This window comes from Galeopterus variegatus, unplaced genomic scaffold (genome assembly GCF_000696425.1).
Source record: "Galeopterus variegatus unplaced genomic scaffold, G_variegatus-3.0.2 Scaffold1948, whole genome shotgun sequence".
Classification (NCBI taxonomy): Eukaryota; Metazoa; Chordata; class Mammalia; order Dermoptera; family Cynocephalidae; genus Galeopterus; species Galeopterus variegatus.
In genome coordinates this window covers 75,126-89,541 of record NW_007728059.1, presented here as the reverse complement: position 1 = coordinate 89,541, position 14,416 = coordinate 75,126, and the positions used below count along the sequence as shown (strand labels likewise).

At 51.2% G+C, this 14,416-nt stretch overlaps 1 protein-coding gene across 1 annotated transcript in view; it reads left to right on the top strand.

Moving 5' to 3' along the window:
- Positions 1-56: 56 nt before the first annotated feature.
- The window catches only part of LOC103596155 (serine/threonine-protein kinase 10-like), a gene marked incomplete at its 3' end in the record, with an annotated part of 85,815 nt that continues 71,455 nt past the window's right edge, over positions 57-14,416 (top strand). Inside the window, exon 1 of the mRNA XM_008579732.1 lies at positions 57-412. Within this exon, the coding sequence (XP_008577954.1) occupies positions 257-412 (156 nt within the window). The remainder of the gene's footprint in view (positions 413-14,416) is intronic.

The window sequence follows — 14,416 nt, the reverse complement described above, 5'->3', positions numbered from 1 at the left end:
GAGCGAGGCCGGCACTCAGGGGGCGACCCGGGGCAGCGGACAGAGCGGGGGCGGGGACGCGGCCGCCTGCGCGGTTCCGGGTGCTCCCTCCGCTGCGCTGCCCACGGCGCACTTGACCCGGGTTGGGCTGCGGGGAAGGGCGGGTCTGGGGAGAGCCCCTGAGCGCCTCGGCGTCCTCCGACCCCTCCTCCTCGCGGCCGCCAGAGCCACAGCCGGAGCCGGAGCCCCCTCGCTGCCCGGTCCGCGCGCCCCAGCCATGGCTTTTGCCAATTTCCGCCGCATCCTGCGCCTGTCTACATTCGAGAAGAGAAAGTCCCGCGAATACGAACACGTCCGCCGGGACCTGGATCCCAACGAGGTGTGGGAGATCGTGGGCGAGCTCGGCGACGGCGCCTTCGGCAAGGTTTACAAGGTGAGGGTGCTGGAGGTGGGTGGCCCGGGGCGCTTGGAGTGGCTCTGGAAGGAAGGGGCGCCGGCCGGGGCAGCCCAGCCACGGCTCGGGAGGGCGCAGAGCGGGGCTGCTCGGCCCTCAGCTCGGGGCCCTGGGACCCAACCCGGTGACGCTCGCTTTTTGGGGGGCACCTCACTCAGCCCGGCCGACTCCCTGCGCGCTGGGCGCCCGCTCTGGGCACGGTTCCCGCCCCGGCCCAGCTCATTTTTTAACACTTCCTGTGCGTCTGGCACTGCGCTCGGCGCCCCAGGGGGAGACAAAGGGACGCTTATAGGACCTCAGCATCCGAAAGGGCCGCCCGAGGCACCCTCCGTAAAACTGTGATGCGACGCACACTTTTAAAGAGAAGCCACACAGATGCTGTGGGAATGCCGAGGCAATGGGGACAGAGAAACTCGGCTGCTCCTGGGAGGGTTGGGAGTTGACAGGGGAGGGAGGGGGGCAAGGTATGGCCCCTGGAGTGAGAAGTAAGGCTTGGAAAGGTGAGCTGGGGCTGGGCGGAGGGAGATGTCAGGGTCTCGTGAATGCTGAGCTGCGGGGAACAGATTTGATTCTGTACGTCTGAGTCACAGCTGGGGAGTCTCCCAATCTGCAGTCACCTCTCCCTTAGAGGAAGACGGGGCAGAGAGCTTTTGTGAAGGGGTGGGTGGGGCAGAGCGTTTGCAGTAGGACATTGTCTGGTTTCTTTTCCTGTGAGCCAGTTCTGAGTTGCTGAATTTTGGAGGGACCCAAACACCTATACCTTGACTCTAACTTCCCCCTGATCTCCTTTCCCCTAAGAAGGCTTTTACTGGGAGATTCCCACTGTCAATCAGCTGTATACCTCCAGGAGGGATCCTTCCTCCAAGACAGGTCACCCTCCTTGAGGCTCCTGTAGCTTGTCCAGGATTGCCTTCCAGGAGGCTGGACCACAGAGAGGGCTTTTCCAGGCCCCCCAGGTCTGGACTTGCTCTCTGTGACTTGAAAATTTTCTAGAGCCTAGTTACCAAAGCAGACCACCAGCATTAGCATCATCTGGGAACTAGTTAGAATGCACCATCTCAGTCCCACCCCAGACCTACTGAATTAGAATCTGCGTTTTAACAAGATCCCAGGTGATTTCTAAGCATATCAAAAGTTTGATAAGCACTGCTCCAAAGGCTCAGAGTGGTGGCAGTTTTGAGGCCAACCAGACTCATCTGGGTGCTTCTTTTGTTACCTCATCACCTCCCTCTGAACTTGAACTTTCTGTTACAGGCCAGGGGCACTCCCAACTGGGGCAAAGGTCCTGTGGTTGAAGAGGCAGGCCTTGTACCACTGGCTTTTGGACTGCCTTGATGTGTTGCCCTTCTTTGCCCAAGGGCTTTGCACATATGATGATACTTCAAAAAGTTAATGGAAAGATTCCTCTTAGTTCCATTTTTCCATGAACTTTCTGAAGTACCTTCATATTTGAGGGCAGCCAGCACACCCTTGACTCGGCACATCTTTTTTGTACTCTTCTCAGAACAGCATCTTCCCCCTTAGTGGCATCAGGAAATGGTCCTCAGTCTCGCTGCTCTCCCTGGACTCTCTGCCAGTGTCCGTGGCTGCCTTGGACAGAGCCTGCTCCTGCAGATGTGCTCTGATGACTGTGAGGGTAGCTGGACTCATGGTCAGCTCACCACATAATCCGTTGATGTTTTTAGTGCATACTGTTTTGACTCTGGATGATGTATTTTCTCTGTTGCGGGCTTTATCCCCTCCCCACAATGTATCCCGACATCATACGGTTCATTTTCCCTTAAATCTAAATGCAGAACTTTGCTTTTAGGCTGGTAAGATTTCCCCTTGTCGTTTTCGGTTGTCATTTCCGCCTGCTTTGGCCCTGTAAAAAAACTCCCCTGCTACTCTGGAAGTTTCATACAGAGGAGCTCGTCTGCTTCACAAGTTATTATCTCCTGTTCTCCAAAGCACATGGACTCTTAAAAAAGTGACTCCAGTTCTCAAAGCTGTGAGCTGGCTCCACTGTCCCTCTCCCCCCACCTCCGAACCCAAGATTTTCTTATAATTAAGACAAGGAAAAGCTAGACTAAGAGAGCTGTGTGGTGGCTGATACACTTGGACTTGCCTTTGACTCTCTAATCTAATGTGCAGGAGTACTAGGGCCCAGAGAAGGAAAGGGACTAGAACCCAAGGCTCTGGGCTTCAGTTTAACACTTTTTCCTTAGTCACCAAACCGTCCTGGATCAAAGATCCCCGTTACCCAGGCCGCTTACCCTGGAGAGGTGCTACTTACTCAGCCCCTTCTAGTTGAAGTTGAAACAGGTATTTCTTCTACCCTCTGATGAAGGATCATGACTCCTGCCCACTTCTTTGTTCCCTGACCTGGCTACCATGGCACCCTAAGCCAAAAGTCCATTGTGGTTTTATGGCTGGGACCAGAGATCCCATTTTTACATGGCATCTGGGAAGGCAGTTGGCCATCAGCTGGGGAAGATGGCTAGCACCATCTCCTCTCCTTGTCCTAGAAATAGCAGGTTCTTACAGCCTGGGTGGTACAGGCCTTCCTGAGGACTTCCTGGGTCTGTTAAGTTTTGGTGGTCTGAGTTTGTCAGCACTGTCAGGAGAGGACTCTGATTCCAGATTTTCTGAGTCTTAACATCAGCATCTCTAAGATATACAGCCCCTTTTTTCCTTTTCTCTTCTCTTCTCTGATAAGCTATTATCCATCTGCCTCAGGAGAAAAAGAAGATGGTGTTGATTTTGTGTGGTCACATGCATTCTCACCCAAGCATGTGCGATAGCCAATCAGTTTCAAAAGAAAATCATTTCTGGTTCATTACTAGAATACAAAGTAAAACTCACAAGTGATATCATTTCAAAATCCTTATCATTAAAAATAATCGTCAAGGCCGGCCCGGTGGCGCACTGGATAGTGCGCCGCTTGGGAAGTGCGGCGGCGCTCCGGCCCGAGGGTTCGGATCCCACGTGCCGACCGGTTCCCGCTCACTGGCTGAGCGAGGCGCGGGAGCAGCACCGAGGGTTGCAATCCCGTTGCCGGCCCCCGGTCCGGTACGGGGGCAACACCGAGGGTTGCGATCCGTTGCCGGACACGGAAAAAGATAAAAAAAAAGAGCCTAAAAAATAATTTAAAATACAGCAGGTACATTACAAAGCTGCCTAAAAAATAATTTAAAATACAGCAGGTACATTACAAAGCTGCCTAAAAAATAATTTAAAATACAGCAGGTACATTACAAAGCTGCCTAAAAAATAATTTAAAATACAGCAGGTACATTACAAAGCTGCCTAAAAAATAATTTAAAATACAGCAGGTACATTACAAAGCTCTTGGGAAGTGCGGCGGCGCTCCGGCCCGAGGGTTCGGATCCCACGTGCCGACCGGTTCCCGCTCACTGGCTGAGCGAGGCGCGGGAGCAGCACCGAGGGTTGCAATCCCGTTGCCGGCCCCCGGTCCGGTACGGGGGCAACACCGAGGGTTGCGATCCGTTGCCGGACACGGAAAAAGATAAAAAAAAAGACAAAAAATAATAATAATAATAATCGTCAATCTGGAGAAGTAGAAAGGGAAGTGTTTGATATGTTCAGTGGAAAAAGCTGCCTTCAGCAGAGTGTGCTTATTGTCATAGCAGCGGGTGAAACAGGTACTCACGTGGGAAACGTAGGCAGGGAGTGTACAGAGGTGAAAAGACTCAGATTAGCAGCTGTGAGGGTTTTTCCGTTTCAAAATTGCTTTGTTTTTGATCTTTTGTTGTCTTTAAACTTCCAAAAGATTTGTTATTTTTCAAAATTGGGAGTATACAAAAAAGCAAAAACTAAAAAGAAAAAAAATCACTCTAAGTCCTTCAATTGCTGTTGATATTTTGGTGTATTTCGTTCCATACTTTATAGATTTTATGGTGAAATTTTTTTTATGTGGGGTTGTAATCTACAGTGTTTTATGCCATCTTTCATTCTCAAAGTCTTTTCCTGTATTGTTTTGAATGTTTCACAGATATCTTCTGGCATGGCTCAGTACCCCCTTGATTCTAATCTTATTGGATATTTAAATAATTCACTCCCCCCTTTAATTTTTTACTATTGACAATTTAAAATTGTTTAAATGCTTGTCATATATTATGTTGTGTAATATATACTGTAAGATATATACATATATATATACACGTTCCTAAAATTCATGGAGTTGTGCAGAATCATGAAATGAAAATCATAGGTCTTTTTTTTTTTTTTTTTCCTTTTTGTCTTTTTTCGTGTCCAGCAACGGGATCGCAACCCTCGGTGTTGCTCCCACACCTCGCTCAGCCAGTGAGCGGGAACCGGTCTGTATGTGGGATCCGAACCCTCGGCGGGAGCACCACCGCACTCCCAAGCAGCGCACTGCAGCAGTGCGCCACCGGGCCGGCCCCGAAAATCATAGGTCTTATGGGGGAAATGGGGTAGAGGGCACACCACTCAAAACTTTATCAGTGCCACATTAAAAAAGGAAAAATTCAGAACCTGAAAAAACAGTAGTGCAGTTTCACACTGTTACGTGAATAAGAAGTACATGATAAAGGGCTGGCAAGTTAGCTCAGTTGGTTAGAATGCAGCCTTGTAACACCAGGGTCAAGGGTTCAGATCCCTGTACTGGCCAGCAGCAGAGTGGGGAAAGAGTATATAATATTGCAGCAAGTATGACCCTGAACCTCGAGAAGGACCCTGCAACCTGCTTACAGATGTGGGTGCCAGCAGGGTCACAGCTTCTAAAGCAGTGGAAGGGGGTTATATGAAATCAGAAGGAACGTTTGTGGATGGGCGTGGCCCAGAGGGAGCTGATAGATATTTGAGGTGTGTGCTCGCATGTGCTGGGATCAGCTGGATGAAGTTTCCTGCATTCACCTAGCGTTTCTCGCAAACGAAACACTGCACACATAAGCAAACGCGACCTTAGTGTTATAATAAAATGGCTCCCTAATATGTCAGTGGTGTTGGAACAAAATTGGCGTTTTCACAATAAGGTAAGTTATTTTTCAACAGCTAAGTGTACACTGATGAACAGCTTTGTAATGTACCTGCTGTATTTTAAATTATTTTTTAGGCTAGACTTCCAGAAGGGAGTTACTTGGTCAAAGGGTATGCCTCTATGAGAGTGATTTTTAAAATAAAATGAGATGTATTAATAGAGTCCCCTTTTGCCCATTGCTCTGGCTGAGGGCCAATCTCCAAATCCTCTCAGACCCCGCCAGAGCGAGGGGCCCTTGGCAGCTGCTGCTCAGACCTCAGGTACCCTCTGGAGCTGAGCAGGCTTTGGGAGTGATGTGACATCCTGCCCTCCCTGCCTGGTTTAGACGAAGCGGAGGTTAAGGGAGGTATGAGGGCTGGTGGGCCTTTCCTTCTTTCGCCTCCTCTCCTGCACAGTGGCTTGAAAGCCTGAGCTTCCGCTTCCTTCAGGGCTGCCCGAGGTCTCTGTCCTCTCCTCCTCCGGAGAGAGATCTGCCCCAGGCAGTAACCTTATTTCCGCTCAGCCAAGTATTTTTAAACCGCAATGCATGCTATTGTGAGTGGGTTCCTGACTCTGTCTTCAAACCAAGGTGGCCTGAGCTTCCTGGGGATGACTGACCCCTGTGAAGGGGGTTTGGCTGCAGTGCTGGTGGGCTGATTTAGTACTTGCTGCTCTGAGAATTTTTCTGGCTGACTCCAAAGTAGGTCAGGGAGCTAAACAAACAGCCCAACCCCCAGTCCTTACCCCCTACCCCATCTTAGGACCTCTTTAGTCACCTGGCTTTCTGAGGTTACCTAGACTAAGGGGAAATCCCCCCGGGCTGTCAACCTCCTGCCCCCAGAACGGCCCTGGGTGGTCACTCCCAGGCCCAGGGCAGTAGAACAGGCTGGAGGAGAAGGGAAGAGATTTGGGACTTGGGAGGATCTGGGTCCCAGTCCTGGCCCTGTTTGAAACCCCAAGCAAGTGACCTCCTCTGAGTCTCAGGTTTGTGTCTGTAAAATGGAGGTGGCCCCAGGGCTGAGGGACGCTAAGGAGGTGATACATTTTCTGCCCAGGAAGTGCTCCGAGAACAAAGATCGTGTATTGTTGCTGCTCTTGGTATCACACAGGAGGTTCTGGCCAGGTACTTCTGCGTGACTGGGGACAGGCAGAAATACTTTAGTGTTTGTAGCTTGGCCCTCATACCAGGGCTTCCTTACCTTGGTATTGTTGACATTTTTGGCAGGATAATTCTCTGTTGTGGGGGCTGTTCTGTACATTAGGTGATGTTCAGCAGCATCCCTGGCTTCTGCCCACCAAATGCCAGTAGTATCTCCATCCCCCAGTTGTGGCAACTGAAAAATGTCCCTGGACATCGCCACATGCCCTTGATGGGGGAAGCAGCATGACTCCAGTGGGAACTGTGACTCATACAGATGAACATGCCTTGATTCAGTCCAGTCAACAGTATTGTTCACCTCCTTGTGTCTGTCTCCGTGTCTGTGATGAAAGACTTGGCCTTGCAGCCAGATAGATTAGGGTCGGAATCCCGGCTGTCCTGTTTAGCAGCTGTGTGATGTCAGGTGAGTGGCTTGTCCCTGAGCCTCAGTTTCCACATGTATATGGTGAGGCTGATACTAATACCCACCCCATGGTACCCTGCCTGTGGGGCAGGTGTGAGCATTGGACACAAAGGGTTCACACAAAGGGTTAGGGGTTAGGGTAAGACAGCAGCCTCCCCTGCTTTCAGTGTGTCGTGATTTGAATTTTAGGGGGACACAGACATTCAGACCATAGCAGGGGCCAAGTCAAGCGAGCCTTGAATGCCTAGCCAAGGAACTTGGACTTGGTGGTTTTGATCTCAAGTAATGTTCTGCCTGTCTTAAGCTCCCCAGGGCCTGACTGGGTCAGCCTATGTAATGTTAGAGAGGGGCCGTCTTTGGGTGGGGGAACAGGCCACAACCAGAGAGGAGCAATGACAACTGGCGGATGCCAGAGCCAGGTTTCCTGACTGCCTGAGTCTAAGGTGGCCCCTGATGAGTGAAGGCTGGGTCAGAGTGGCCACACCCCGGTGACCAGAGCAGGTGGTGTGGGTGGGGCCCAAGTCAGAGCTCAGGGAGGGGAAGCGACTGATGCAAGGTGACCAACCCGAGAAGGAGATGTGTGTGGGGTGGGAGACATGGAAGATTCTAGGAAGCTAAGGAGTAGTGGTCAGGAGGAGGAAAGAGCAGAGACGGTGAAGTGAGAGGAGAAGCTCACATTTGCCAGGGATTAGAGATGGAACAGGAACCTGGATGAATTCCTGGAGTTCAAGCCTGGCTGTACTTACAGGTTGTATGATCCTGAGGAAAGTGCTTATCTCTGCCTCAGTTTCTTTAGCTGCGAAATGGTGACAGCAATTGTACAATCGCATAGGGTCGTCGGAGGATGAAATGAAGACAACCCATGGCTCAGGACACTAGAAGAGTTCAAATAAGAGTTGTTTATTGAGCACCTACTGTGTGCCAGGCACGGCAATTTCCAAGGTGAACCTGGTAAACGAGTAGGGAGTTGGCTGTTGCTGGGTTCTTATCTGCTCATCATTTACTCTTCTACCATCCCATGAAAGGCAGGGGTTAGTATCCTCACTCCACACCTGATGAAGCAGAGGCCCAGAGAGGTACAATGACTTGCTCGGAGTCACACAGCTTTCCTACGGCAGGGCTGGGTCCTGAACCCAGATCTCTCTGGCCAGGAGTCTGTGTCTTTTCTCCTGCATAGCAGAGGGAAGGACAAAGGAACTTGTTGGGTGTAAAGAGCCCAGAGTCACTTCACTGTGGCATCTCCCCATGGCCATAGAGTTTCTGTGCCCAGGAACGTGACCCTCTGCCCAGACTTGCCTCAGCTGGGCCTGAACCCGGGGATAGCAATGGTGGCCTCTCATGCAGAGGAAGTGGTGACGGGTGCAGGCAAAGCTAGCAAAGGAAGTGGCAGGGGAAGGGGCGGGCATCAGGGTGGGGAAGCTGGGTGCTTCTGGGGCCCTGGTGGGTGGGGCTGCTGGAACCGCAGCAACATATGGCACAGTGTGCTCCTGGGTCCTGCCAGCAGAGCAGGGTGGGGTGTACACCCAAACGCTGCCTTCTCCCTTTTCCTTCTCTCTTCTCCTTTCTCTCTGCTTCCCCTTTGCTGCATTTTTTTTTCTCTTCCTCCATAGCTGACTGATTTTTTTCTTATTAACCATCTATACTAGTGGCAGAATTAAGCCCTAAGACTTGGGGAGAGTGGGGGAGCAAGGGGGATGGACCAAAGCCCTGGTGCCTGAAGAGTTAACTCCAGTCAGTGTCCATTCAGCGGTGGAGGAAGCACAGCCCCTTTCTGCCTGAGGACTTTTGCACTTGTTCTTCCCCCTGCCTGCCACGCTCCTCCTAGGACTCTGCACAGCTGGTTCCTTCTCATCCTCTGGGTCTCAACTCATATGTTCCCTCCTCAGAGAGGTCTGCCCTGACCAACCCTCCCTGACCACAGTGACAGTTCCCTGTTGATTTCCTTGAAAGGATTCTCTTGTATCTCTCCTTGTTTATTTTCTGCTCTCCGGGGCAGATGTAAAGTCCCCGAGGGCAGGGAGTTATCCATCTTTTGTGTCCACAGCACCTGGAACGGAGCCTGTTCGTGGTAGATGTTCAGTTCATATCTGCAGAATGAATGAATGGATGGATGGATGAATAAGTGGATGCCAGACCCAGCTTCCTCCCTCTCCCTAGGCAGGCGCAGCATTGTGGTCTTGAGTGTGGGCACTGGAATCACTTCTGAGCTTTCTCTTAACCTTAGTGCCTATTTGCTGTGTGACCTTGGGCAAGTTACCTCACCCCTCTGAGCCTCTTGAGCTGTAAAATGTAACTCAAAATAGTAAGTTTGCTCAGAGTTTATAAAGATTGAATCAAGTGGCCAGCCCTTCACACCGTGCCTAGCGCAGAGGAAGTGGTACAGGAGACTGTTGTTGGGATATTATCATTTCTGCTGGTTGACTTAAGCCAATTGTTTGGCTTCCTGGGGATTGACAGAGACAGATTTCCTTAAGGTCCCTGATCCCTTCCCCTTGCTTGTAATGCTGGAGGGTGCTCCTGGATAGATGCTGGTGTGAATTGTTCCTAAAGTTTATTGTCTTTTCTCCACGTTATGAACATAAACACGATTCATTAAAAATGGAGAATGGGGGCCGGCCCGGTGGCGCACTGGATAGGTGCGCCGCTTGGGAAGCGCGGCGGCGCTCCCGCCCGAGGGTTCGGATCCCACATACAGACCGGTTCCCGCTCACTGGCTGAGGGAGGCGCGGGAGCAACACCGAGGGTTGCGATCCCGTTGCCGGTCCCCGGTCCGGTGCGGGGGCGACACTGAGGGTTGCGATCCGTTGCCGGACACGGAAAAAGACAAAAGACAAAAAAAAAAAAAATGGAGAATGGGCCAGCCCCATGGCTTACTCGGGAGAGTGCGGCGCTGGTAGCACCGAGGCCGCGGGTTTGGATCCTATATAGGGATGGCCGGTGCGCTCACTGGCTGAGCACGGTGCAGACCACACCGTGCTGAGGGTTGTGATCCCCTTACTGGTCAAAAAAAAAAAAATGGTGTGGAGATAAGTCAGGTTTTGTGGTATCAAATACGTAAGGTCTCAGCTCTGTGTCTGCCCCACGGTCAGTTACTCAAGGGTGGTCGAGGGCACTGCGGCCTCCGGAAGAGCAGCATTCATGCCCTTGAGGGAGAAGTCAATGCTGGTGCCCGCTTCCCTTCACCTTCCTTCCTGGAAAGCTCTGGACTGTTTTGTCTGGGAGCCCAGGCTCAATTCTTGGCCTCTGAGACGGTTACCACTGTCAAAGCTGGCTCTGTCACCCTGAGGCAGTGGCCCCTGTCAGAGCTGGCTCATCTCCCTGCTTGGCCCTGAGATTCTTTCCACCTTTGCTTTGTGTCTTGGTGGGCTCTGGTGCTGCGGTGGAGGGGGGCGGACTCTTTCTCAAGCCTCCTTCTTCCTTGAGGGCCCTCACCATCACCATGACCACGACCATCCAGTTTGAGGTGACAGGAAAGCCATCTCTGGAGCTGAGGAGAGATGACTGGATGCCTTTGTTAATGAGGAACCTGGAGCTACAGGCACTGGGGCTGGCTGCAGTCCCAAGCCTCTGATCTGTCTGCAGGCCTGTCCGCTGTGGCCAGTGCATGTACCTGCGGAAGACCCCTGAAGCCCCTCTCCCCTCCTGCAACAGTTTCACCTTGGAGGCTCCCGGCTTGGGAATTCTGTTCATCCCACAAGTCCCGCCTCAGCCAGTGGCCATGCTGAGTGACCTTGGGCAAGTGATGTCACCCCTCTGAACCTCTGTTTCCTTTTCTGCAAAATGGGGATAAAAGTGGCTCTCACAAGTAGCACATAAGGCATCAGTACACCTGCAATCTTATGAGGCCAGTACCCAAGGACACACAACGTGGATGTAGCAGAACTGACTCAACCTCAGCTCCACACCTGAATTGTATCTAGTGTTAGCGAGGACATGGGGGTGTAAGTTGACCCAGCCATTGAGAGCCCTTTGGCAACACATAACTCTTATGCTTCTGGGTGCAGCCCCATGTGACCAGCATAGAGTGGCTAACAATAGGGAAATGGGCAAATATGTGATTTATGTGATGGCCCTGCCATTCAGTGGAACAGTTTGCAGCTGTGCGAGGTGGTGCTGGGAAAGAGCGTTTTGTGCTCAAGGGATGTTCATGACATACTGTCAAATGGAAATAACTATGTGTGCAGTTTAATCCCAGTTTTATAAAGCACAGAAGACTGTATTTGTAGAGGGAGAGACAATAATGAGCAGGAGTTTATGGGGCTCTCGCTCTGGGCCCAGCCCTATTCTAAGCACCTTTCGCATATTAACTCATTGAATGCTCACAACAGCCTCTCAAGGCAGGAACTGGTAACATCTTTATGCTGTACAAAGGTGGAAAGTGAGGGGTGGAGAGGTCACAAACAGGAAGAAGTGTTAGAGCCGGGATTGCCAAGTAAATCCGGGTACGTCCATTCCATGGAATATGGTGGGAGGTGCTCTGAAGTGCCAAAGGCAATTATCTCTGGGATTATGGGTGATTTTGTTTTTCTTCTTTGTACCAATCCATTTCTTCCTCTTTAATGAGTGGGTATTACTTTTAAAATAATAAAAAAACAGCACCAAAAGTACTGTTGATCAGAAAAACAGGCCGGCCTTAACCTCCTGAGGTTTGAGACTGGAAAACAGGGTCGATAGAAGGACACATCCCCCAAGTTGTGGGTGGGATTAGATTAAGTGAGATATTATAAGGTGTCTTAATTGGGGGGGGGTGGGGAGAGGCATAGGTGGCCCTTGATAAAGGTGCTTCTTTCTTGCCTTCCTTCTCTTTGCTGTGGACCCCAGACTCCCCTCCCCCTATCACTCAGCCCTGAGTCCTCTCCCAGTCCTCTTCTGGGTAGGAAGGAGCCCAGGAAATATGGGAGCAGTGCCCCCAAGGAGGCAGAGCCCACGGCCACCTTTCTCACCCTCTTTATCAGTGGTATGTGAGGTTGGGTTCCCCATCACTTTTGAAGAGCTGTGATCTGAAGGCTCCCACATCCCTGGCCAAGTTGGACAGGTTGCCCGGGTTTTCAGCCAAGGCCACGACTTGGTATTTTGGGGGCCAGTTCTGTTTAGGTTTTAGTTTCTTATTTGCTGGCCCAGAAGGACTTTTGAGGCTCAGCGTTTCCCTGCTGTGCCAGGATGGCTTGCCAGGCTTCTTTTCCCTGAGGAAGAGAGTATTAAATGTACGTCTTTGGAAGCTGTGTCGCTCCTCTGTTTTTGTGCTTCGTAATCTTTACTGTCCTTAAGTGTCACTTATTCTGAAACTTGGCCATCTCGTTTGTCATTGAGCTGAAATTTGGCACGGCAATGATTGATCAGGAAGTGGTTTCTTGCTACTTGGCAGGACTCATTAACTGTGTACATCCTGGCTTAGTCAAAGGCTTTGGCTTCTCCAAGGTAAAGAGGTGGCATCTTCCAGAACAGCAAGATCAGCCAGAGATTCAGAAATCTAAATATGTTGAGGAGAAAATGGGCTTCCATCATTTAAAGATATTTATTGAATGTATACTATGAGCAGACAGAGTAATGTATATATTGGTGAACAACATAAACATGGTTTTAGGCTTTTGAAAAAAAAAAAAAAAAACACAGTCCTAGGAGAGGACAGTAACAACCAATAGTTAACTGACTGACCCATGGAGGTTTACAAATTTTCTCATGTGTTGCTGGAATTGTCCACATCTCCATCAGGAAACTAGGCGTAGTGTCCTGGCTTCCCCAAGTGCACTTAGCTGGTAAGTAGTAGAGTCAGACCTTGAACCTAGGTCCTGTGCTCTTTCCATTCCACACATCACTTGATGGAAATGTGCTCATTTCTAAGTTTACCAAGATGGGGACATTGGGTGAAGTGGGTAGTACCTGTAAAAATAACTTTCTTGGCTATAGTATTGAGGAAGGGGAGAGGACGGTGTTCACAGAATCCAGCAATAAGGTAGGCTCAAGTGCCTTTTGGGAAAAAGGAAGATATGATAATTGCGACCCCCTGGACATACATTCATTCCTTTATGAGAGGGCTCCCACATCTACCTAATCTCCCGTCCACCCATTCACACTCCTGCCCACTTACTGTCCCATCCATCTGTTTGTCCGCCCATTCACCCATTCACCGCCCAGCCTCCAATCCATTCACCATCCATCCATCCACCTACCCATCCACCCACCCTCCTATTTATCTGCCCACTCATCCACCCACCCAACCTCCAATCCATCCACCATCCATCCACCCATCCATCCACCCACCCATCCACCCATCCATCCATCCATCCATCCATCCATCCACCCACCCACCCTCCTGTTTATCTGCCCACTCATCCACCCACCCAACCTCCAATCCATCCATCATCCATCCACCCATCCATCCACCCATCCACCTACCCATCCATCCATCCACCTACCCATCCACCCACCCTCCTATTTATCTGCCCACTCATCCACCCACCCAACCTCCAATCCATCCATCATCCATCCACCCATCCATCCACCCATCCATCCACCCACCCATCCACCCACCCATCCACCCACCCATCCATCCATCCATCCATCCATCCATCCTCCTGTTTATCTGCCCACTCATCCACCCACCCAACCTCCAATCCATCCATCCACCCATCCATCTATCTATCCATCCATCCACCTACCCATCCATCCACCCATCCATCTATCCATCCATCCATCCACCTACCCATCCACCCAACCATCCATCCATCCACCCATCCACCTACCCATCCACCCACCCATCCACCTACCCATCCACCCACCCATCCATCTATCCATCCACCCATCCACCCACCCATCCATCCACCCATCCATCCATTCACCCATCCACCTACCCATCCACCCACCCATCCACCTGCCCACTCATCCACCCACCCAACCTCCAATCCATCCATCATCCATCCACCCATCCATCCACCCATCCATCCACCCACCCATCCACCCATCCATCCATCCATCCACCCATCCACCCACTGATTCATCTACCCATCCACCCACCCAACCTCCAATCCATCCATCATCCATCCACCCACCCATCCACCCACCCATCCACCCACCCATCCACCCATCCATCCATCCATCCATCCATCCATCCACCCACCCTCCTATTTATCTGCCCACTCATCCACCCACCCAACCTCCAATCCATCCATCCACCCATCCATCTATCTATCCATCCATCCACCTACCCATCCATCCACCCATCCATCTATCCATCCATCCATCCACCTACCCATCCACCCAACCATCCATCCATCCACCCATCCACCTACCCATCCACCCACCCATCCACCTACCCATCCACCCACCCATCCATCTATCCATCCACCCATCCACCCACCCATCCATCCACCCATCCATCCACCCCCCCACCCATCCATCCACCCATCCACCCCCCCTCCCACTTATCCGCCCCCCCTCCCA